Raw genomic sequence first — 25,215 nt, 5'->3', positions numbered from 1 at the left:
GCCGCCGCCGCCGCCGCGCGCGCGCGCTGCCACCTTCTCCTCATCCCGTTTTCTTTTTCTTTTGTTGTTTTGTTTCTTCCCCTTCGCTCTCTTTTACCCCCCTTCCCCGCTCCGGCCGTCCACCCACGCGCGCGCCGGGGGCAGACACGGTGACCGAAGCCCCCGCGTGGAGAGAGAGAGCCCTCGGTGGACGCCGCCGCAGCGCGATGCCCGTGCACCCGGCGGCGAGCATGGCACCCGTGAGCCCCGCGGCGCATCCAGGCTGTGCCCCCGACGACTGCTGCACCATCTCCCGCATCATCTCCTCCCGCGTCTCCCGCCGCCGCTGCTGCCGCTGCCGCCGCCGCCGCTGCGCTGGTAAGTCCCGGACCAGACCTTTCTGGAGAGACGCTCTCCCCGGGGCTCGTGTGCGTCTCGCGGCTGTGGCTGCGCACGTCACGGCGGCCGCTCTTGACCGGGGCAGAACGTGAAATGACCCGTGAAAATGACTTTGGAGGTCCTGTGAGGTCGGGTTACGGTGCAGCCCGGCCGTGTGGAGGGGAGGGGGGGGGGGTCCTGACACTTGCCCCGGCTGTACCCGGCTGTACCCGGCTGTACCCGGAGGAGACACGCGTCGTATAATAGCGGTTCGCGGATGTGTTCGGCCGGTTATCTAACGCTGACACCGCCGGGATGACTTTTATATGGGTCGCCATGTTGCGGCGCCGGAGAGAGGAGCATCGCGGGGCGGCGCGCGGGCGGGCGGGGGTTATGAGCGCGGACGCCGGGGGGGCTCCGGGGCTCCGGGGCTCTGACACCGGGGGAAAGAGGCGCTGTGGTGGTGCTGGAGGTGCGGGAGGTGCGGTGGGGAGGCTCGGCGGGAGGTGCTGGAGGTCTCGTGGCCGCAGCAGAGTGAGGGAGGTGCGGGGTGGGTTTTGGAGCCGTGTCGCCTGGAGACCGGAGCGGGGTCGAGCGAGGTTTGAGGAGCACAATGAGGACATTATCAGGACACGCACACAACACAGCAGCACGAATATGACTTACAATCACAGCATATCTGACCTAGACTGCTCCAGAGACCCCTTTGACTCATGATTTATTTAATTATTATTTTTTTGTTGCACAATGGGCCATAGGTCTAGTTCATTTTACTTGGCTGCGTAGTCTATTATTTATATTTTTATATTATTTATGTATTATATATAGCAAAGCCTATGTTATTTGTGTAGTTATATATATATATGCCTGAATGCAAATAGACCAATACAAGTTATTAGATTAATTATAATTAATATATCTGTTTATTTTAGATTTTTTTTTTGCATTGTCTCCATAACAATATGCAGACATTATTTTAACAATGCATTAAGAATTTGCTAAAATGTGCCTGTAAATGTCTTTGTTGAGGTTAAAGTGTCATGAATGGACCATAAACCTTGTTTGGGAGATGTTTCTGTCTCTTTTTGAGTTTCAACGTTCTTATTTTGTATAATTCCAAAATACCAAGTGTGTTACATATTTCTCCGATATATCTCTCACCTTTAATGAGTTTTATGATTCTGATTCTGCAGTTACTCAACATTTCATGCTCAAAGTGCTCCCAAAACTGGATCCTTGACACTAATCATCCTAATTGTGCCTCGTTCCACCCAAAATGTGGCACCTCTGTTTTCACCTCTCAGATGATTTCGACTGTTTATCTCCTCGATGTCACGATGAAGAATCCCTCGCTCTTATTGGCCGCGATACATAATTGTCTCTCAGAACAGCACATTTTCAGTCCACGATTCCCTCAAACACACTTTGTCTCCTCTGTCCTTCGCGCCCTTGGTCCAGTCCGCCCTCCAAACTGAAGCCAACTCTCTAAATCATCCCTCCTTTTAATTGGCCCGTCTCGTTTCACCAAATGTAGCCAAAGTCACGCTTTGTTCTGAACCACAAATTCTGCACTTTCCATCTGTTCCGTGTCATTATAAGGCGTTAAGCTCGCTACGTAGTGAAGATAGCGTCACGCCGTGTCCGACTTCAGTATCTATCGTGGTCAGGAACGAGAGGACAGTCTACGGACGAGTGTTCTGCTGGAATCGATGAGAATTGAGTCCTCAGTTGAGCGTTTTGTTCACACATTCAAAGGTCGCTGGTTTGATCCCGGCGATATCGACAAGAACAAACGTCTCGGTGTTGTTTTGGCGTCTCCCGGTGACGATATTCGGACGATATTGTAACGCTGCATCAGGAATGTGCAAAAATGTGGCTGTAAATGTCGTTTTGCAGGTTCAAGCTTGGCACAAAAACAGAACTGACCATCAACTGAACCACAAAAGTGCAGAAATATCATGATAAATAAGACTTTTTCCAAGTCATTTTTAATCGTTTTCATTAGAGGCGTGCGATATATCGAAATTTAGATCACATTGTATTGACGAAATGATAAATTTTGATATTTAATTCATTGTTTATATTTAAAAGAAATATAAAAAATGCTACAAAAAGAGATGATTAAAAATGTAAAAACTTCAAATGAGGCTGATATTTCTGCACTTTTGGGATTAATTGTATAGACATTTCACATTTGTCTGTTAATTGAACCTCAACCGCTTCGTTTTGACATTTTTCGTTCGGATCCACGTGACACCGTTTGAATATCGTTCTCGGAATACTCATAATTAACTTTCTAAATTTGCATGTAGCCAAAAAACATTTGCGTTATTATGCTTTTTTTTTGGATACATTTCCCGTCTTTGTATGTGCGACTGCTGGGCCCAGTGGACGTGGAAAAGTGCTATCGAACGTGGTAAATCGCTCCAGTGGCGAGTGCAGTCAAAGTAAATGGCGTTTGCTCAACCTGCCTGTGCCAAGAAGCGCGCGTGACCTCCATAGCTACAGCCGGCGATCATGACTTAATCATGTGACGATTGATTTGTTCGTCTGTTTTGTCGTTGAGAGTTGTGGAGATATTGTGTGTCCGATATCTTTTATCTTTTTATGTCGTTTTCTACGTTTTTAAGTATTCAACGATTCCCGAAATGAGGACTCCCCCTGGTGGGTCACAAAGGTACTGCCGTGTGTATCGAAACTAGATGTCGATACTGAAGCTGAAATCGCATAAACAAGACAACATTGGAACTTTCCAGATCAGAACTGGCAAAAGACATGATAATTTTAAAGAAAGTACCGCAGTATTATTACTTTGTGTTGGAAAATTACATTCTATTGTGTCGTAAAGAGGTTTTTGTTTCGTTGTAGTATCTAGCCTTTTCCTTCATATTGACATTTTAGCATCGGGACATCACTAGCTTGCCTTGTACCTTACATTAATGACATAAAAAGAGCATCATTTTAAGCCTTTTTAGCCTGAACAAGCTTGACTCAAGGAATAACCATAAACTCTCACCATTTGCTTGTTCGCATCTTCTCATACGCGAAAACACATAGTTACTCGTTTATTCTATTGTCTTATTTTCTATTCTGATGTTTTTATTCTGGTTTGCGGGTTTTATTTCACTATGGAAGCTTTAGCACTGTTAGCACTTTGGCAGCGGCTTTTGTTTGTAACGTGTGCGTTTCGTTTCAGAATCATCAGAGTTTAGGACGGTTGCCGTGGCAACTAACAATTCAAAACAAAATATCGTATGTTTTGAATGGAAAAAAAAAAAGTGCTCAAAATGTTGCATGTGTCAGGAAGCGCAAACCGACCATGACTATAAATAAACCGCTTTTTTGATCAGACAAACGTATTAAATCCCTCTTCACACTTGGGAAGATCGTTCTGCAGCCACATCTGCCCTGGGGCTGATTGACAGAGATTTGGTTAAAGTGCTCTCATGTTTTTCAAATGATGACTTCGTTTAGTGGGACGGCACCTCGGGTAAACATTTGTCATGGTTTTACATCCGGGAAGTTGCAGTTTATGACGAAATATGAAAGAAAATAACCGCGGAAAATGACACGGGAGTTCTACAACAGACTCCCTTTTTGTGATGTCATCAATATGCGACGTTACATCACAAAAAGCGGAGGCAGCTTACACTCAAAGGATCATTCTTTCTGACAGTTTAAACAATAATCAAAACGAACAAAAATAATTAAGTCTTAAATCTACAACTACAGTAGCTCTTTCTTTCTTTCTCTCTTTTTCTCTCTCTTTCTCTATTTTTACGGTATAGCGTAAAACACATACTTTGAAGACGTACAGCTACAGTAGGCGGCGGTATTGTGACACTCAGATACCAACCGCCATAAAACATCAAAGAAGAAGAACCATACAGGTGTTATATCAGGTATTAATATTTCCCAAATCATAACTATTGTGTATTTTACATGGATTTTGGCCCTTGTTTACGGTCTGGTTGCTAGGTCACGCTCTCCTGCTCATGCCCAACCAGGAAGTACAATCGTAAACGTCACCAAACTGGGCAAACTGACGTGAAACAGGCAAATATTTGAGTTCATTCTTAAATATAATCCTGTTCACTCCGTTTCAGTGGCACGTGCGGTCGAACTTGTTAAATAATCGCTCCTTTTCCACGGCGCTCTTTCCGTTGCAGGTCACTGAAGCTCCGAACGGCCGCTCAGCATCAGCGTCTCCCCACGGCGTCCAGGCGCGCCCCGACGTTTGGCCGCCCTCCCTGCGATGATTCAACCCGCTCTGTATGCTTTCCACCGCGCTCCTCTTAATTTAGCCACGGCGGCCTCCTCCTCCTCCTCCTCCTCCCGCTCATCCCGCGCCCGCCGTTTCCTCTGAGCGCGTGTCACAGCTCCGCACGGGTGGTGGTGGTGGTGGTGGTGGTGGGAAGAGGATGAAGCGTGGGTCGAGCGTCCTGCCGCGGGCCGCCGGCGGGGAGGACGAGGAGGGCGGCGCCACGGGGCCTTCGCCGCCGTCGGCCACCTCTCTGTTCAGCCCCGACGTGGGATCCAAGATGGCGTCCGACCTGCTCATCCGGCTCTCAGGTGCCAGAGGGTCACACACAGATCTGCTCCAGAACACGTTTAGAGTCATGACACCGTCACTTTACCGGTCAGATCTGTGGACGTGCGATGGACGGCTGCAAAGGGGGATGTCGAGATTTATTTGGTTTATTGGCAATCGTTATAATTCAGGATAATTCAGGTCACAGTATGATCATTTAGGCCACATTATGATGATAATTCAGGTCTCAATATGATAGTAATTTAGGTCACAATATGATAATTCGGGTCTCAATATGATAATTCAGGTCTCATTATGATAATTCGGGTCACAATATGATAATTTAGGTCACAATATGATAATTCGGGTCATAATATGATAATTCGGGTCTCAATATGATAATTCAGGTCTCATTATGATAATTCGGGTCACAATATGATAATTTAGGTCACAATATGATAATTCGGGTCATAATATGATAATTCGGGTCACAATATGATAATTCGGGACATAATATGATAATTCAGGTCACAATATGATAATTCAGGTCACAATATGATAATTTAGGTCACAATATGATAATAATTCAGGTCACAATATGATAATTCGGGTCATAATATGATAATTCGGGTCACAATATGATAATTCAGGTCACAATATGATCATTCATCCCTCGCTGCAAAAACTATAAACGATAATTGAATCCGCTTTATGCCAGTGACACAGACTCTAAAGCAGGAGAATCACAGAAAACCTTTTTCTAAATGACAAATATTGTTAAAACTCATGAGCTGCAATAAATAAACAGCAGCATTAAATACTTAAGTATCATAAATGAGCCTTTGGAGTTATTTAATCCATTAAATCTTATCTTTCCTTTCACAAAACCAGCTCAAACGTCCCTTGTATGCAAAGAAAATGTCATTTATTGAAGTCTTTATAGTAGTTATTGTAGCAGGCCTAGTGGAAAGCAGTGGCATCACCATGGAAACGAGCAAGCTCACCTCAGCACCAGAACAGTAACCTTGCACCTTTACACAAGTCATCTTCAAAGCGAGAAAAAGCACTCTTTATTCATTTGATACTTCACCTATGTTATAAATACCTGTAAATACGTGGTGTTTACGGTTAAACAGGCCAGGTTACGCAATATCGCAGTTTATTGTACTTCACGGTTGTCCCAAAAATATAATCAAACACACAAATACACTAGGCCTACTGCATTTAATTTACACTGAAATAAAACTGTATTTTTCGTGATTTTATTCCACTTCTGTTCATATGATCTCACGTTTTTTTTGCCAATTTTGACCGACTGCAGCGCGCTCAGTTCACGGGACAGAAGTTAAGGGCTGTATTGTTGTTTCCCCTGTATCCATGGAAACGCTACGGAGTTGTTGTTCGGCAGAAGACCTTCAAGAGGAAATCGTTTTGAGTGAGGCTGAGACGAGAGCTTCACTTGGCACCACAGACTTTTCTTTTTTTACTGCCCACCCGGGAAAGATAAAGTGATTTAAAGTGATATTGACGGATTTAAAACGACTTTCAATATCAACTTCCTGAACATAAACAATACAGACTTTTACATATTGCCATTCAACACGAAAAAATTGTAAATTTTCTTCCCCCAAACCACATGATTTCATTGCCGTTCGACCTCTCGGTGCAAAAGATCCGAGCGCATTATTGGCGATTAGAAATGACTCCATCTTGATGCCCCGCCCTGCTCGCATCTCGTGCTGTATCTCTCCATATTCAATCGTAGTATCCATCGTTATTCTGTTACAATAATCAAATGTCCTCCCGCCCACGGGCCTTTCCCTGCTCCTCCACTTGAGTGCTGCAATCCAAGCCCGTCTATAATCCGTTTACCGTGAATCAACTCTCCACTCATCCGTTCTCCGCTGGTTTTCAGAGGCCACCCAGAAGGCCCGAGCGCCGCCGGGGGGCGGAGTCGAGCCCCGGCCTCGGCGACAGGAGGCGAGAGGCGGGCAGCAGGACGAGCCGGGCCTGGCACTCTCCCCGGACGGACCCGGAGCCAGCCCCGAGCCGCCGTCCCTGTCCCACACGCCGGAGTCGAACTGCGCCTCGGAGATACTGGCCTCCGATCTGCTCCGCAAACTGGCAGGTGAGAACGCCAACGACCGTTTTACCGTTTTATGATTTGTAGTATTTATTAACCTTTATTTAACCAGGTGATAAACTTATTGAGATCGAGAGCTCTTTTACAAGGGTGACCTGGGGCAAAGGGAAAGAATCGACAGCGTACAAAAGCATCAAAACAGTAATAAGACATTTAAGAAAGAGGTTAAAAAGATACCGACTATAAGTCGCACCAGCCAAAAAATGCATAATAGAAAAGAAAAAAACATATATAAGTCGCACTGGAGTATAAGTCGCATTTTTGGGGGAAATGTATTTGATAAAATCCAAGACCAAGAACAGACATTTCATCTTGAAATGCAGTTTAAAATAATAACAGATGAGAGAACATGGTGAATAGGTGTACGTATGCTAACGCTAACACCTTCAGCTACATGACGTATGCTAACGCTAACACCTTCAGCTACATGACGTATGCTAACGCTAACACCTTCAGCTACATGACGTATGCTAACGCTAACACCTTCAGCTACATGAGGCACAGACAGAACTGTGGTAAGTGTCTGGTATGTTAACGTAACATATGAACAGTTATTCAGATAACTATAGCATAAAGAACATGCTAACAAGTTTACCAAAGCATCAGTTTTACCCCAAATCACTAAATCCATTGAATTCTTCTTCCTCTGTGTCACTTCTAAACAACTCCACAAACTCCAGAGGAAGAGGAAGTGCAGATTCTTCTTCTGCGTCGCTTAGAGCCTAGAGCGCCCTCTTGTGGCTGTCAGTGTCAAAATAACCAATAATATCACATACAAGTCGCTCTGGAGTATAAGTCGCACCCCGGCCAAAACCATGAAAAAAGGTGCTACTTATAGTCCGGAAAATACGGTAATTTACATGTAAAAGCACAGACATTTTTTTCAGAAACAGCCACTGATTTCGTCCCTGATTGGCCGGCCATAAAGAATCAAAAAGCAGACCAGCCGATATAAAATGTTCATTAAAGAAATCAAACATTTTAGCTTAATCAGTCCATTTGGCACCGTCCTTGTTCGAGTTTGGCAGATTGTCGGTGGTCACAGCGTCGTACAGAACTTCTTTTGGATCGTTAAACGCGCCCCCTACAGGTCGGACGACTAATTGAGCTCATATGCAGTTAAGTTTTATATATTTGACATTTGATAAAGAATTATTTCAAAAAGGTTATCTCAGAATAGTACATTTTATAGGTTTATAATTTCACTTCCTGTTTGTAATTGATGACATCACACCAGGAAATTACCCAGCAACCACTGGGCCAAAGCTATATAAGAGTGACTTTATTTTGTTGAATTATGTTCAGAATGTCAAAAAAGTAGTTCAATTTGTGTAAATCATGCATAAGATTTGTCTGGAATGAGTGTGATGTCACTTCCTGTAATTTTCTACAGTTTTTTTCGACTTTCCACAAATACCTGCTCAATTGGTGTAAAACTATCATTAATTAATCATTGACCATTGTTCATGATCATTGACACCACGCGACACTAAAACACTAGGGTTGGGCAACGATTAATATGTTTAATCACGATTAATCGCATTTTTACGTGCACAATTCAAAAGGAATTCAAAAGAAGTGTAAAGTGCATCAGCATTTTTATTCAGTAGCAAATATTAAGTATTCCTGAGCCTGAGCATGTGCAGGACGACTCGACTCCACTGCGCATGTGCAGGACGACTCAGACGCACGTCTGCTGCTGAGTGTATTCTACATGAGTCCGGTGCGTCGAAAACGCGCGTCCGGTGCGTTTGTCTTTCTAATGTTCACGCGCTCAAATTCTGCGTCGGCGCGATTCGTCCGCAGTGGTTTGTACGAGGCTTTAGAACCGGTGCGGACCAGGGGAATCCCACCTGCGTTAATGCGCGTTAAAATAATTGATCGCGTTAAATAAGTGATGAGTTAACGCGATAATAACGAGTTAACTTGCCCAGCCCTATAAAACACTTATTTGTTTTTCATTTAAATTGTCTCATATTTATATGTAAGTAAACATAAACAGTCATTAGTTTAGAGTGTTATTTTAGAGGATTTTTTGCGCAGTTTTAAGCCAGATTTGCGATTCAGTTATGACCAAAATCTTAAATTGTAACAAATAACAAAGGCAGCAATTTTTGAAGTGCCATAATTTCCTCCCCAAACAACAATCATCTGCCTTATTCTGCGTAAAATAAAAACTTATTTCGCCGTAGCTCTTTTCTCCTGGACTCATTTGGACTTTGAACAGAATCTGATCATTAAAACACAAATCACAAATCTCATCTCAATCGCAATTCTTGTCAGAAAAATTGCAGTTTGATAGTTTTCAAATTCCAGTTTCAAATTAAAATCTGAAACTGGAAATCGTAAACAACGCGGAAAACACATTTGTACAAACATTTTCATTTATCACCATCAAAACCTGACGTAATGTGACAAAAACAGCCAAATTAAAAAAGTTCTCATATTTATTTGTATTTCTTGGGACTAAAGATTGAATTTAAAAAGGACACATTTTGCGTCTAAAATTCTCACGGTCGTTATTTTTTAGTTCTTGCGATTAGATTGTGACGTGAATCACGATTATCGATTACCTGAATAACCTTGACATCCCTAATCCACACACGTCTGTCCTTTTTTTGCGGTTTAAAAAGGTCGTGGGTCAAGAATCCATATTACGTGACTTGCCCTTGAGAATATTTAAAGGTTGAATGGTTGAATTTTTTTGGCCCAAAATCTGAGTCTTATTTCCTCGTGGCGTGGACTGTTGATTAGTCCTGCCACGTATCAATCATAAAACGCACCTATCGCTCACCTGCAGCCGCGTCAGGCTCGTCCCCACGTTTCCGCGTGTCTAAGCGCATTGATCTATCATAATATAGTTCTCTCAGTGTACGGGACAAAATGAAGACGGAGATAGACAGTTCGAGCTGACTCAGAAGAAGACGGAAATCTACGGGAGACGAGAGATGCGATGTGATCCGTCGCGCTAATAAACAAACGCACGTGTGTGTTGTATCAGTCCGCACGGGGGAGTGCGCATGTGCACTTCAGCCTGAGTTCTCAAATCGCCGAAAAATCGTCCATTACGCCTTTAAGCAAGAAGTGATTTTCAGAAAATAAAGCACTTCTTTTCCGTCTTTATTCACAGAACGTCAAGAAATGAACAGCCAATCGGTGCGGGTCAAAGAGGAAGAGGAGCCAATGGAGGTCGACTCTTTGGCCGCGTTTGACCTGAGCCGAAACAACCGACCAATCGCAGAGCAGCTCTCGCTTTGCCCGCCGCCACCGCCGCCGCCCATCAACCGCAAACTTTTCAACATCAAAACCGAAGAGAGCGAGACGAAGACGCAAGCCGGAGCCAAAATGTCCGACCGCCGCGTCTTTGACCTCGGCGGCCTTTACAGACGGGAGAGCGCGTTCGACGTTCAGGTGAAACGCGAAGACGGCGGCGGCGGGGGCGGGGCCGTCACGGTGGAGCAGCTTCTGTCCGGCGCCAGGACGGACTGTCTCCCCAAAGCGAAAGCGCCGGAGCAGCACCTCAACGTGGAGAAGAAGAGGAACAGCCGCGCGTCCGGGGTTGACCTGAGTCGCTACGTGGCGTCCGGGGCCCGAGCGAGCGACCTGCTCCCGATAAAGACGGAGGAGCTGCTGTTCTTCGGGGCCAAGATGGAGGAGCAGTTCGCCGCGGGACCCAAGATGGCCGACCAGTGCCTCAGAGCGGTGCTGTGGCAGGACATGTCTGTGAATCTGGCCTCCACGCTGCTCCACCAGCTCTCAGGTGAGGCCCTCGTTTAACCCGCTCACTCTGGACGGGTGTAAAACAGTTACTCCCAACGAACTCGCCGCTAATCAATCATTCAGAAAGTAAAAATAGCTCGCCATAAGATGCTTTAACCCCTTTTTTCCATTAGATGCAACCTAGTTCACTATCTGCTAACCCTTACCCTTTACATATTTTGAATTCGCTATGTCCTACTCAGTCCAACCCCCATTTTTATTTATTTAAAAAAATTATCTTTTTTTTCTTTATTATTATTATATATTTGTGTGTGTGTGTGTGTGTGTGCATAAGTGAACTTAAATTTGTACATCCATGTATGTATAAATATTTTTTTCCGCTAATTATTTAACTTTCTTCCCTAAATCTTTAAATAGGTCATTTTGTGTTATGTAATTTTTGTTGCTGTGTTTTTCAAAAACATTTTTTTTTAAAAAAGAAAAAAAAAAAAGTAAAAATAGGCCTGTATAGCATGTTTTTTCTAGATCCTGATGAAAGTGATGGGCCGATATGGATGTTTTGAGCCAATATCCTATGTTTGTCTTGCTGCTGTTGCCGATAACCGATAACTGCCGATATTTTATTTCAAAATTCATAGCAAGGCCCACAAATCTACTTTAAAGGTGGTATGGACGATTTTTTTCAGCAAATTTTTTATCATATTTCCTCGTGGCGTGGATAAATCATTTGTCCTGCCACGTATCAATCATAAAACACACCTATCGCCTCACCTGCAGCCGCGTGCGGTTCGTCCCCACGTTTCCGTGTGTCTAAGCGCATGGATCTATCATAATATAGTTCCCTCAGTGTACGGGGCAAAATGAAGACGGAGAAAGACAGTTCGAGCTGACGCAGAAGTGGACAGAAATCTACGGGAGACGAGAGATGCGATGCGCTCCGTTGCGCTAATAAACAAACGCACGTGTGTGTTGTATCAGTCCGCACGGGGGAGTGCGCATGCGCACTTCCACCTGCGTTCTCAAATCGCCGAAAAATTGTCCATACCGCCTTTAAGTTAAGATAAGATAAGATAAGATAATCCTTTATTGTCCACACATGGGGAAATTTCATTGATACAACGCAGTAGATACAGAGGAAAAGGACAGATCACAGAATATAAGAAGTTTAAAAAAACACTCTCAATAGAAGTTGAAGTGAAGTTCACAAATTAAAAGTTTCACCTGTAAATAAATAAATAAATAAATAAATAAATAACAAAATTAATGGACAGAATGTATTTATCTGGGAAACCGAATAATGCATGATTATGTAAATTTTCGACTATTTTTAGCCTAATTGCTCTTCTTTTCCCATTTCTACTCTTTAGGCTGTTGATTTTATGAGTTTTTTTCACATCTGCACCATATCTAATAAACAAATAATAACGATATGGCAAATATAGTCCGATATCAGCCGATACCGATACTGGAACATATGTATAGCCTAACCTTAAAAAAACATCATTATTTGACTCCAGGTGTTTGACAGACCTAAACGAGACTTTGGTCGCGGCCCACTGTTTGACAAACACTGTTTAATAATCAGAGGCCGACTCAGAGGGAAAAGACTCAGGATATCTAGAGAAACGGGCCATTTACTCGCTCAGCATTTACATGTTTGTTTTTAGAATGATACAAAATGTAATAAATGGCCTGTCATGTCCTGGTGCATTTTAGGGGGGATATTTTTGTGGTTTTAGAGGCAAACTCTTATGTCGGGCGTCTGTTTCCCAGTGCACTTAAAACCATGACCTACGCTTTAGTTTTCTGTTCAAAACGTTGACTCGGTGTGGTTTGTTGAGGCAGATTCTCGCTTTCCGGTCCAGACGCAGCGCACCGGAGCATTCAGCCTTATTTTACTTAAACATCTGCTCTAAATATGTCATGTAACTTCTGTATCCTACAAAACTTTGTCTAAATAAAGTTCAAACATTATGAGACGCACACTAGCCAGTAAATATATGAACTGGCCTAACAATGCTGATAATAACCCAACTAAAGAGGGTTACCCCCCACGAGTCCGAAGGTTCGCTAGTCCGAAGGTTCACTGGTCCGAAGGTTCATTGGTCCCAAGGTTCACTGGTCCGAAGGTTCATTGGTCCGAAGGTTCACTGGTCCGAAGGCTCATTGGGCCGAAGGTTCACTGGTCCGAAGGTTCGCTAGTCCGAAGGTTCGCTAGTCCAAAGGTTCGCTAGTCCGAAGGTTCGCTAGTCCGAAGGTTCGCTAGTCCGAAGGTTCGCTAGTCCGAAGGTTCGCTAGTCCGAAGGTTCACTGGTCCGAAGGTTCATTGGTCCGAAGGTTCGCTAGTCCGAAGGTTCACTGGTTTGAAGGTTCATTGGTCCGAAGGTTCATTGGTCCCAAGGTTCACTGGTCCGAAGGTTCATTGGTCCCAAGGTTCACTGGTCCGAAGGTTCATTGGTCCGAAGGTTCGCTAGTCCGAAGGTTCGCTAGTCCGAAGGTTCGCTAGGCCGAAGGTTCACTGGTTCGAAGGTTCATTGGTCCCAAGGTTCACTGGTCCGAAGGTTCATTGGTCCGAAGGTTCGCTAGTCCGAAGGTTCGCTAGTCCGAAGGTTCGCTAGTCCGAAGGTTCACTGGTTCGAAGGTTCATTGGTCCCAAGGTTCACTGGTCCGAAGGTTCATTGGTTCGAAGGTTCGCTAGTCCGAAGGTTCATTGGTTCCTCATTGGGCTAAAGTGAAGGTGCAGACGGCATCGGGATGTAGTCAGACTGTAAAATGCGCACGAAGACACGCGCTGGGGCTCGTCACGTTTAATGTACCAGCTGCTCACAACTATACACAGCAAGTTGTACTGTGTATATAAAAATAACAAGGGAACATATCGAATCCTCCGCTTTATGTCTTTATTTGATCATAAGTATAGAAATACGCGTGATCCGATCACCGTAGTCTTGGTAGTCAAAAAGGAAATTCAGTTTTTGAAGAATGCCGACTGGAAAACAGTTTAATCCCGGAGACGATGAAATATCCGCCTTATTGTCAGAAGAATGACACCGACTAGACGGGGCTCACGTGCGGTTAGGACAAGGGTGTCATTACCATTCCAGACACTAGGGGCTCCTCGATCATAGTGTAAACTGTCTGACGTATTGGCCTAGCGGTTAAAGACACGGCCTCGGGTGTTGATAATCTTATGAGCTCCCAGTTCGGGTCCCGCGCTGACCTTAGTTCTAACTTATATATAGTTTTGGGAGGAGTCAGCTACACTTTTTTTCATTGCATTACAGTCTGTTCCACCTCACACGTAGTAGAGTCTGCTCAAAGATAGTGTTTGACCACAAAATAAATAACCCTTAACCCTATTTTTTTGTAGTAGTTAGAGACGAGGGAAACTAATTTAAATGTTTGCTCACCTGTTAATAATGGCTGGATCAGATGAACAGGTGAGCAAACATTTACATTTCTGCACCAACACGCCTGAATGATGACGTCACCCTGTGGTCTGGAGTCACACTTTCGGCGAGGAGAGCCGCGAGTAGAGCCCGTTGCGTGGACTCACATCTCTGGACTGGCGAACCTTAAAATGTCGGAATTTTCGGACTCGTGAACCTTCGGATTAATGAACCTTCGGACTAGTGGACCTTAAAATGTCGGAATTTTCGGACTCGTGAACCTTCGGACTCGTGGGTAGCCACCACTGAAGAGCGACGGTGCTAACGATATTGCAATAATGATTCATTTTTAACCGTTTAACATCTCTTTTTGTGAATGTTTCCGGCTTGAAACAGAAAGGGTCGTTAAGTCCAGCACGCAGATGGTCGAGAGGACACCGACTCCGGTCAGAACCAGGTATTTTCACTCCATTTAACCTTTCATTTTCTTCTGCGGGATCCCGGAAACGCTGTTAACGGCCCCGTGTCCTTCCCACAGTCCTCCGCTGGCGCTGAAAGTGGAACAAAACTGCTCGACTCCCTCATTAGCGACCAGCCAGCCTCTACCAGGTAAAACCAACCAAATGAAACAAAGAAAAAGAGGAAGTATGATTCGCGGGTTATTTAGTTATTTACGTTTTGGAATCAAGACTCATTCCCTAAGCACGTTTGAAATGTGAGACGCTAAACTAACGGGAAAATGGGACAAGAATGTCATCGCGTTCCGACGCCTTATAGGGCGTAAAAAAAAACAGTACATGAAATACCAACGATGGGGCGTTCAAAAGTGCTTTAAAAAGCCTGGAAATGCAGAATAAAAATGAGCTTAGACAGATAATCGACCGCCACTGGGATCAAACGAGGAGCGGCGTTTTATAAATGTGTTTGAAAACTGAAAACGGACTTTCCTCGACAGAAACAAGCCTCAGAAGAGATCAGAGCACGGGCGGAACCTACTTTTACAGGTGAGATACAGTTTGTGTGTGATAATAATAGTATAATAGATGTCATTTCTCTGGTGGAGGCCGTGTTATTGCTTTGTCTGGAATGTTCCACAGTTTAATGCCGTACTGTGGCACATTCCAGGCAAAGCAAAGGTGCAAAAACCAGTGCATGGATTCTGTTTTGGAGCAGCAAAGACTCATTAGGTTTAAATATTTAGCTGACCGTGTAATTTAAATGTGTTTGTGTCGTTTTGAGCGTCCTCGTGGAGCTGTCAGTGCCGAGCGTGTTCTGATGACGTTAGTGCGATAGTCGTCAGCTCCGGAGAGAAGGGCTTCATGACGTGGCTCTGGTTGCCACGGCGATGCGTAACCTTCTGTTGCTCTGAACAGGCCAACTGTTATATTTTTGACTGCTTTACATCTTATTATGTTGTACATTGAGATGTCAACGTGTCAGGAGGAGTAAAGCTGCTGTTGGGAGATGTTTGATGACTGATTGAAGTCAATATCGCACGCAAAATAAAAGCCCGAGCAGAACGCACAGGAAAGAGCCATTGAAACTTCAAAATTAAATTAGGTTTTGTTTTTTACTTGTGGATTTGGTGCACAAACTGATTCAGATTCTTTACAGATTGGGTTATAGCTTTTTCACTTTGGTTCCATGCCCTGGGTCTTGATAGTTCCTTGGAATAATATTTAAAAGTAATAATAATAACCCTGTTTCTCAACAACTATAACACGTTCACTCAACTTTATTACTTCAAATGACACTTGATCGTCCCTCCGGAGCGTACTATCCAGCACCAGCCCTCTATGATCTTAGGTTCAGTCTGTGTGGAGCTTCATGTTGCCATGGAAACCCTGACCCATCTGCTCCCTAAGGTGCCATGTGTGCGGATTTGAGACCGAGGGGCGGAGTCTCTTCCACAGTCACATGACCGAGCACCGCCAATGGGAGCGCGACCTGTTCTCCCTGCACTGCTGCGTGTGTGACCTCTCCACCAATCAGGAGCCAGAGATGACGGCGCACGTCGACACCCACCTGCACCGCGACGCACATGCGAGGGCTCAGATCAGGTACGAGCCGCGCGGAGCAGAGGCTGTGTACTTCTATATGTACACACAAAAGTACTCTAATAAACATACATACGGCTCCACACAGATGTACTATGATACATAAGGTCTCCACACAGATGTACTATGATACATAAGGTCTCCACACAGATGTACTATGATACATAAGGTCCACACAGATGTACTATGATACATAAGGTCCACACAGATGTACTATGATACATAAGGTCCACACAGATGTACTATGATACATAAGGTCAGATGTACTATGATACATAAGGTCCACACAGATGTACTATGATACATAAGGTCAGATGTACTATGATACATAAGGTCCACACAGATGTACTATGATACATAAGGTCTGATGTACTATGATACATAAGGTCCACACAGATGTACTATGATACATAAGGTCAGATGTACTATGATACATAAGGTCCACACAGATGTACTATGATACATAAGGTCAGATGTACTATGATACATAAGGTCCACACAGATGTACTATGATACATAAGGTCCACACAGATGTACTATGATACATAAGGTCCACACAGATGTACTATGATACATAAGGTCAGATGTACTATGATACATAAGGTCCACACAGATGTACTATGATACATAAGGTCAGATGTACTATGATACATAAGGTCCACACAGATGTACTATGATACATAAGGTCTGATGTACTATGATACATAAGGTCCACACAGATGTACTATGATACATAAGGTCAGATGTACTATGATACATAAGGTCCACACAGATGTACTATGATACATAAGGTCAGATGTACTATGATACATAAGGTCCACACAGATGTACTATGATACATAAGGTCAGATGTACTATGATACATAAGGTCCACACAGATGTACTATGATACATAAGGTCAGATGTACTATGATACATAAGGTCCACACAGATGTACTATGATACATAAGGTCTGATGTACTATGATACATAAGGTCCACACAGATGTACTATGATACATAAGGTCTGATGTACTATGATACATAAGGTCCACACAGATGTACTATGATACATAAGGTCCACACAGATGTACTATGATACATAAGGTCTGATGTACTATGATACATAAGGTCCACACAGATGTACTATGATACATAAGGTCAGATGTACTATGATACATAAGGTCCACACAGATGTACTATGATACATAAGGTCTGATGTACTATGATACATAAGGTCCACACAGATGTACTATGATACATAAGGTCAGATGTACTATGATACATAAGGTCCACACAGATGTACTATGATACATAAGGTCAGATGTACTATGATACATAAGGTGTAAATACTCTTCCGCAGTAGCTGCAGGGCTGTGTTCACCTTCACGCAGCTGAAGGTCTTTGGGATAAATCACTGAACTCTCTTCACTTTAACGCTGTGATTTTTCATGTGATTTTGAACAAACCTCAGCATGTCTCTGAGGTCGTATCTTATCTTCCTTCTTTTCCTCCAGATGCCCTCCCACTTCTCCTGTGGTTGCCGTGGTGACGGCCCCGGAGACAAGCGCCCATCGCTGCAGGATTTGCCAGAGGTCGTTTCCAGGGCAACAGGAGCTGCTGGTTCACTTCCAGGGTCATCGCCAGGGTAACCAGTACCGGTGCGACCGCTGCGGTCACCTGACGCGCACCGCCAACAAACTGGTGGAGCACGTGCGCGTGCACACGGGCGAGCGGCCCTTCACGTGCACGCTCTGCCCCTACAGCGCCAAGAGGAGGGACAGTCTGCGGCTGCACTGCAAGGTCAAGCACCCCACCGCCGTGCACGCCCTCACCGCCCACGTGCACGCCAACGGACTGGTGCACGCCGCCGGCCACGTGCACAGAGACGATCAGCGCGCGCACACACAGCGGCTGCACACGTCGCTCTCTCTACCGCCCCAAAGCCCCCCGCTGTGGGACCGGCCGCTGTGGCGGGAGCTGTCCCCTCTGCTGCCAATCACAGTCCTGCTCAACATCAGGCCCCGCCCCTCCGACCAGCCTGACCAATCAGAGCCCCGGCCCTCAGACCAATCAGAGCCCCGCCCCGCTGACCTCTCACACCAATCAGAACCCTCGTGTCCCGCTGTGGCGTCTTCCTCTAAACAGTCGTACATGTGTTACCTCGGACTGGCGTCGCTCTGAATGTCTCTCTTTAGTCATTCGATTTTTACTGTAGGCAGTGACCCACAGAGCGTGAATGTGAGCGTGAATGTCCCACACTGCAGGTCGAACCCGCCTCAGGGCCCAAGCTGCTGGTATAGTCTCCAACTAAAACTATCAATGCAAATATAGAGACTTTTACTGGCATTTCAAAGCACTGCCTACCGTCAAAAATCTCCACTGTCAAATTTATGTCCATTTTTATCATGTTTTATCAAGGTATTTTTAAAGGTCCCATATTCTGCTTTATTCTGGACTTAGACACTTGACACTGCTATTGTCATTTCACATTTTAGTTGTTAGGATATCAAAATGATTCAAATGTGTTTCAATTCAGATGATTTCAAGGCAGGTTGACGAAGATGCACCGTGTAACTTTCTGGTGAAGCTTGTCTCCATGGAGATGGTGTTGCTTTGCTCAGAGTCTTCCACAGTATAGCTATACAGTTTGTTTGATTACACAGACATTTTCGTTGCTCAAGAACACATTTGAAACAGGCATTCTTACGATGAAATGAGTTTAAGGCCATATTGTGGAACATTTCAGCAAAGCAGCAACATCTCCATGGAGACGAGCAGATGGCAGAACTAAATCTAAAAAAAAAACCAAAACATTAAAAAAAAGTCAGTTAATATGGGATCTTTGAAATAATTATTTAAAATTTGGCCTATTTCCATGTATTGCATTTTTGTTTTTTTTTGTTTTTTTTACTTTTTGATTCCTTTATTCCTCTGCGATGGATGTAAATGGTAAATCGGACGTACTGTCACTGAACCGTATGAGAATGTCAATCAGCTCCCGTTACAATGCACTGAACTCACCAACAACACACATTTTTATTGAACTTTTTCTGCCTTTTGTTTTTGGTTCGGTTTTGTTTTTTGCTCGCGGTTTTTTGCCTGCCTGTATAATCATTGAACTTTTAGCTATTTAAACTTGTGACATATTTATTGCCTTGCTCGGCCTTGTCCGTTCGAAATCACTGCTTTGGGAAAACACGTGTCCATAAGGGTTGTTTTCAGATTGTATAAAGTGTGCGAAAACTGAATGAGACGATGATCTGATTAACCCCAAAAGGGCATAAATAACACTAGACGTTCCTGTCGCTTTTTGAGGTCATTTTTAATAGTTTGATTTATAGATATTTTAACTGTAAATCACCAAAACAACAATCGTGATATTATAAAATGTTCTATATCTCCCTCTTCTGCAAGTTCTATACAAAATAACGGATATTTTGCTGTCTGCGCTTAATGCTAGGTAAAAACTAGCCTCAGCAATTTGCTTTTTACTGTATTTTCCGGAGTATGTCGCACCAACCAAAAAATTCATAATACAGAAGAAAAAAACAAATAAGTCGCACTGGAGTATAAGTCGAATTTTTTTGGGAAATGTATTTGATAAAATCCATGACCAAGAACAGACATTTCATCTTGAAATGCAGTTTAAAATAATAACAGATGAGAGAACATGGTGAATAGGTGTACGTATGCTAACGCTAACACCTTCAGCTACATGAGGCACAGACAGAACTGTGGTAAGTGTCTGGTATGTTAACGTAACATATTAACAGTTATTCAGATAACTATAGCATAAAGAACATGCCAACAAGTTTACCAAAGCATCAGTTTTACCCCAAATCACTAAATCCACTGAATTCTTCTTCCTCTGTGTCACTTCTAAACAACTCCACAAACTCCAGAAGAAGAGGAAGTGCAGATTCTTCTTCTGCGTCGCATAGAGCCTAGAGCGCCCTCTTGTGGCTGTCAGTGTGAAAATAACGAATAATATCACAAATAAGTTACTCTGAAAACTTACAGTCTGGAAAATACGGTACACCCATTTAAACACGACACGATGGGATCTTGTCGTGTCTTAACCCTCCCGATTGACGATTACACATGACTGGATCTCGATCTCGATTCAAATTTCACCCGTTGCCCATCCTTAGTCGTAGCGCAGCATCGCCCGCCGTGGAGCGAACGAACATCTCAACGTGCACGCCGTCTTTGAGTGCGCCAAAGACAGCTTTATGAACCAAACGCATGATTATGTCCAACGCTCCTCCCCAGTCAACCACATCCGAAATGAAAATCCCCCAATGTTGTGACAGGTTATTTACCAGACAGAGACATGTTTTTCTATTGTTGTCGCAGATCGGAAGACGTAGCTCACATTTGGCAGCGATTATCCACATGAAACCCCCCAAAAAACTGCATATTGTTCAGTTCTGGTCACCGTGAACCAACAATACGTGTCACTGTAGCTGTAAAATCGCACACAAGTCTTGACCTTAAAAGAATATAGTACTCTATTTACTCACAATCATACCCAAGCTTCTTCTTTGGGTTCAGCGTCTTTACCACCAGAACCGTGAACCAGCACTCGCTCGAACCCCCAGTGTGTGTTTTCTTAAAGCAGTGCGTTTCTGAACCGACAACGCCGCGAATACTTCTAATATTTGTGTTGTAAATTGAAAAAACGTGTTTGTGTTTACATTAACTACACGAGGCTCGGAGCGTCCCGAGTCGCGCCGGATGTCGTTTGGATTTCGAGGCAGAAACGCAGACGACATTCAGACGACATTTATTTTGAACGCGTGCTCTGACGTCATTTCCTGTTTGTGAAGAGAGGTAGAGGTTCAACACTCTGCACTTTAAGCTTCGGAGCAAAAAAACCAACAACAACAAAAAAACTTCCAACGGAAAATATGCTGCAATCGAAAAATGTGCGATAAAATGAAGAGGTTTGAACGTGAAACGGGAATAATCAACTTTTTCATGAAGTCGCAAAAATAGTGTTTGCAAAGTGTATTTTATTTGACACGGGGGTTAGCGATCTCCAAGGGGGGGTTTCAATGTTAGCCCTGGTTACTTCATCAACCTAAAACATGCACAACTGGCTGGTTCTGCAGCTAGGTAACGATGCGGTCCAAAGAGAATTTACTATATTGGGGTAAAAAAAGCGTCCGTTCTGGCTTTAAAGGTGCACTGTGTGACCCGCTGGAGGAGACACCACTCGGTTGTCGCCGTTGCGCGTGAACAAATCTGTTGAATTTGCGACGTGATACGACATAAAACACTAAAATATAACGATAAAATGTAAACTATGGCAACATAAAGACATTGAACTCGAGCCGAATCGCAATTACGCTCAAAATCACCTTAAAAAACGTCGTCGCTCCCGGCAAACCGCGGTAAAAAAAGTGACACAGCGCACCTTTAATTGCCACACTTGTTGTAAATGCGTTGTGCCACTTCGTCTTACAATTATTATAAACTCATTTGAACTTATTCGTGCGTTCCAGCTCCCCGTTTTTCTTAGGTGATGTTCGAGGACTTTTGCCCATTCAACAGATTTTTTTTTTCGAATTGTTGATTGCCATGGCGAAGGTGCTAGAGTCTCATCACTCTGAAACCACTGACCTCTTGTGGCTGAAGATACCGTTGCCCCTTTTTTTCTTTTCTTTTTTACACACAATGGTACCGAATATATAACGTTTTTAAAATATATCACACTTTTGATCAAATTCCACCAATAATTCAACTGTTTTTTTGTTGTGCAATAAAGTACATTTATTGGAAACACTATTATTACAGAGCGCTCTAATTGTCCAGTATAAAATAAATGAATTGCTGTAAAGATCAAAGATTAAACTAACAAATATAAGCAGACGATACAGTTATGTTAGAGGAATAGCAAGTCGTGAGGTTGTTTTGTTTTGAAAAAGACTTTGGGAGTAAATCCTCGCGAAACGCTGCACATGTATCTGAAATGTATAAATGGTGCTAGGTTCTGTGAGCCTGAGGACTCTTTGCATGTTTTATTAAGGGAGAAGCATGAAAAACGTAACCACAGCTTCTTAGACCCCTCTGTTCATCATTTGTTTTGTATTTCCCCTGAGCTGTTACTGTTTGCTGCTGCAGAAGTCTCCCCACGGGGATCAATAAACTTTAAACATCTCTACATTTGGTTTTGTCGTCCCGATCAACAGTGTTTACATCGCAACGGTTTTGCAATTCATCAGGAATTGTACTTGTAGATGTTTTTGCTGAGGTTTAAAGTGAATGAACTGTAATGTTAACCACAAAAGTGCAGAAATATCTATATATATATATATATGTTTTTTGTCGTATAAGCCATATTTGATAATCAGACTTTGTGCATCTCCAAAACCTTAAAGTGCCCATGACAGTTTTTTTTTACGATTTTCAAAATTTGACTTAATTTGGTATATTTGTACCTGCTGAACATATACATTATAGTTTTACACAAATCGAGTTGGTATTTGTAGAGAAAAAGTTGGAAAAATGTGTGGGAAATGACAGGAAGTGACATCACACCAGGGACACTCATTCCATTCAAAGTTTATGCAGAATTTACACAAAATAAACAACTTTTTTGACTCTCTAAACATGAATTTAACAAAATAAAGTCTCTCATATAATTGTGTTTGTCATATTAAAAAAGCTGTGACATTAGATGAGTTTTTGCGGGGTAATTTCCTAGTGTGATGTCATCAATTACAAACAGGAAGTGAAATTATAAACCTAAAGTAAAAATATATTTATCTTGACTGCATTTTAGTTCAAGGGGTCGTCCAACTTGTCAGAGGCACTTTAACTTTGATAGTGTCCATTTTTCTTTATATTTTATGCACATTTGCCTACTCAACACACTACATATGCTTCTGACGTGAGAGGATTTTTCATTTACCAAAAAAACATGAAGCAATTTTTCTTTTAATGCCTTTTGCTGTTCATGAATTAAAGAACATTTTGACTCAATTGCCAGTGGTAGTATTAAACACATAAAAAGCCAATTAAAAGCCTACTCAAAATGCTAAAAAAAACTGCTTTTATCATATGAGGAATATTGCTAAAGTGCTCAAAATGGCTTCAAAGTCTGACGTGGAAAAGACAATTCATGCTTTTATGTCATCACGGCTTGATTATTGTAATTTTGTTTCTACCTGCTTTAATGAAACTTCCTGCTTTAATGAAACCGCTCTTAACAGACTTCAGCGTGTGCAAACCTCTGCTGCCGGGCTTTTCACAGGACGCCCCAGAAGGCAAGGCAAGTTTATTTGTAGAGCACAAATCAATCATACACAAGGCAATTCAAAGTGCTTCACACAACAGGAAAAAAATTATTAAAATCACAAAGACATGACAGAAATGACAAATTCTATTCAAAATTCTATTCAAAATTCTATTCAAAATTCTATTCAAAATTCTATTCATTCAATTTAACAGTTTTGCTGACATAAATCATACATTTTGTTAATCTATTGGACACTCCAGACACTCTTTCCCATATTTATTTGACATTACCAGCATGACAAGCGTCTCCGGGACTGGCACATTGCTTTTATTTTGATTCTTTCCCATGTTTGACCATCCCTAGACGTCGACGCGCTATCTGCCTCTGCACACATCTGTGCTGAGCGTATGTACTCTTACCACGACTCTCTCATCGACGCCTCCACCTTATGTGTGGCGCTTTTGTATCTTATATCTCCACAGATCTGACCTCGACACCTGCTTGACACCACGGAGCTAAGCAGGTTTAATGCTGTTCTGTGGAACATCCTTAGCAGATCAACAACATCTACAAGAGAGACTACAGAGACAAGCAGAAGAAAACGTACAGCGCACCTTTAAAGGCAAATTCCATGCCTTTTAGCGTGAAATTATGCCGTCCCTTTTAGTGTTCTGATGTCACTTGACCTTTGAGTTGTCTTTTCTTCTCTCCCAGGTGCGAGCGGGACGTGAAGGTCAGGACGGCAGGATGGCGGGGGCAGCATGCCGAGAAATGTGTCGGTCACGAGTCCCCACAGACTCCAGGGTGAAGGACACAGAGGCGGCTTCCATGGCGACAGCTTCAGAAGGCTCGCCCATTGGCTGACGACGGGGACGATGCATTAGTCATGTACGCTGTTTTACTCCCTCCCAGGTCGTCAAAGTTGTTCCACAATTTCAGGCATTGCTCTTTTGCTTCCAGATGCTTCTGAAGTCGCAGCCGCCCTGGGGAAGGCTGACAAAAGCAAGGCTGCAAATGCGCAACAACTGTGTCTCTGACCACAACCAGTCACTTACACAAAACACTCATTCACAAAAGGGTGTGTTTATGCTTGTTATTTGGTGCTAAATTGATCCTTTTTTAGTCCTGACGTGGAGTTGGTTTGGTCCTGATCTAGTCCAAGTTCAGTTTCAAGTTTAGTCCTGGTTTAAACCGTATTTATTGCAAATTTGAGGCTGGCCTTGAGCGCGGAGGACAGCGCTTCCAGCTCTTGCCCACCAGGGACAGAGACGTTCAAAGGATGCATCCCCGGGAGTAGAACGGGTCACTGCTCACGGGTAAATCTACTGGGAGTCACGGTGACCCAACATAAACTCTGAAGAAGCCGAGTGGTTGGTGGTGAAACCTCGGCCTGGATGACAACAATCTTCACCACTATGTATTTAATGTGCATATGACAGGTTCAACGACAACTTTCACTCAGATGTAAGGTCAAGTTGAGGTTATGGTACTCTGCATTTGACCCATCCTTCAGCAGTGGGACACATCTTCAGGCATTCTTTCCCATATTTATTTGACATTACCAGCGTGACAAGCGTTTCCGGGATGGGCACATCGCTTTTATTTTGATTCTTTCCCATGTTTGACCGTCCCTAGACCTCAACGCGCTATCTCTCTCCAGATCTTTGTGCTAAGCTTGGTCAGGACATCCTTCGCTGAAGTGGGACCCTCTTGCTGTGAGGTGTGTGTGTTTCCTGGTTGGACTTCAGCGCCAAAACCACATCGAATTACACCATAGATATCAGCTCACAAATA

At 43.4% G+C, this 25,215-nt stretch overlaps 1 protein-coding gene across 1 annotated transcript; it reads left to right on the top strand.

Annotated features, from left to right (window-relative positions):
• Positions 1-206: 206 nt before the first annotated feature.
• Positions 207-18,676, top strand: LOC140371517 (uncharacterized). Its single transcript, XM_072458687.1, has 11 exons — positions 207-357; positions 2,988-3,034; positions 4,464-4,592; positions 4,662-4,929; positions 6,804-7,016; positions 10,162-10,791; positions 14,537-14,597; positions 14,679-14,749; positions 15,096-15,144; positions 16,006-16,200; positions 17,693-18,676. Exons 1-11 carry the CDS (start codon positions 207-209, stop codon positions 18,357-18,359), a joined length of 2,481 nt encoding a protein of 826 aa, XP_072314788.1. The 3' UTR covers positions 18,360-18,676.
• Positions 18,677-25,215: the final 6,539 nt, after the last annotated feature.

This window comes from Eucyclogobius newberryi, unplaced genomic scaffold (genome assembly GCF_026437365.1).
Source record: "Eucyclogobius newberryi isolate DKJ021-1_F unplaced genomic scaffold, fEucNew1.0.hap1 SCAF_22, whole genome shotgun sequence".
Taxonomy (NCBI): domain Eukaryota; kingdom Metazoa; phylum Chordata; class Actinopteri; order Gobiiformes; family Gobiidae; genus Eucyclogobius; species Eucyclogobius newberryi.
Note: the sequence above shows the minus strand (reverse complement) of the source record. Positions and strands in the feature narration are given on the sequence as shown.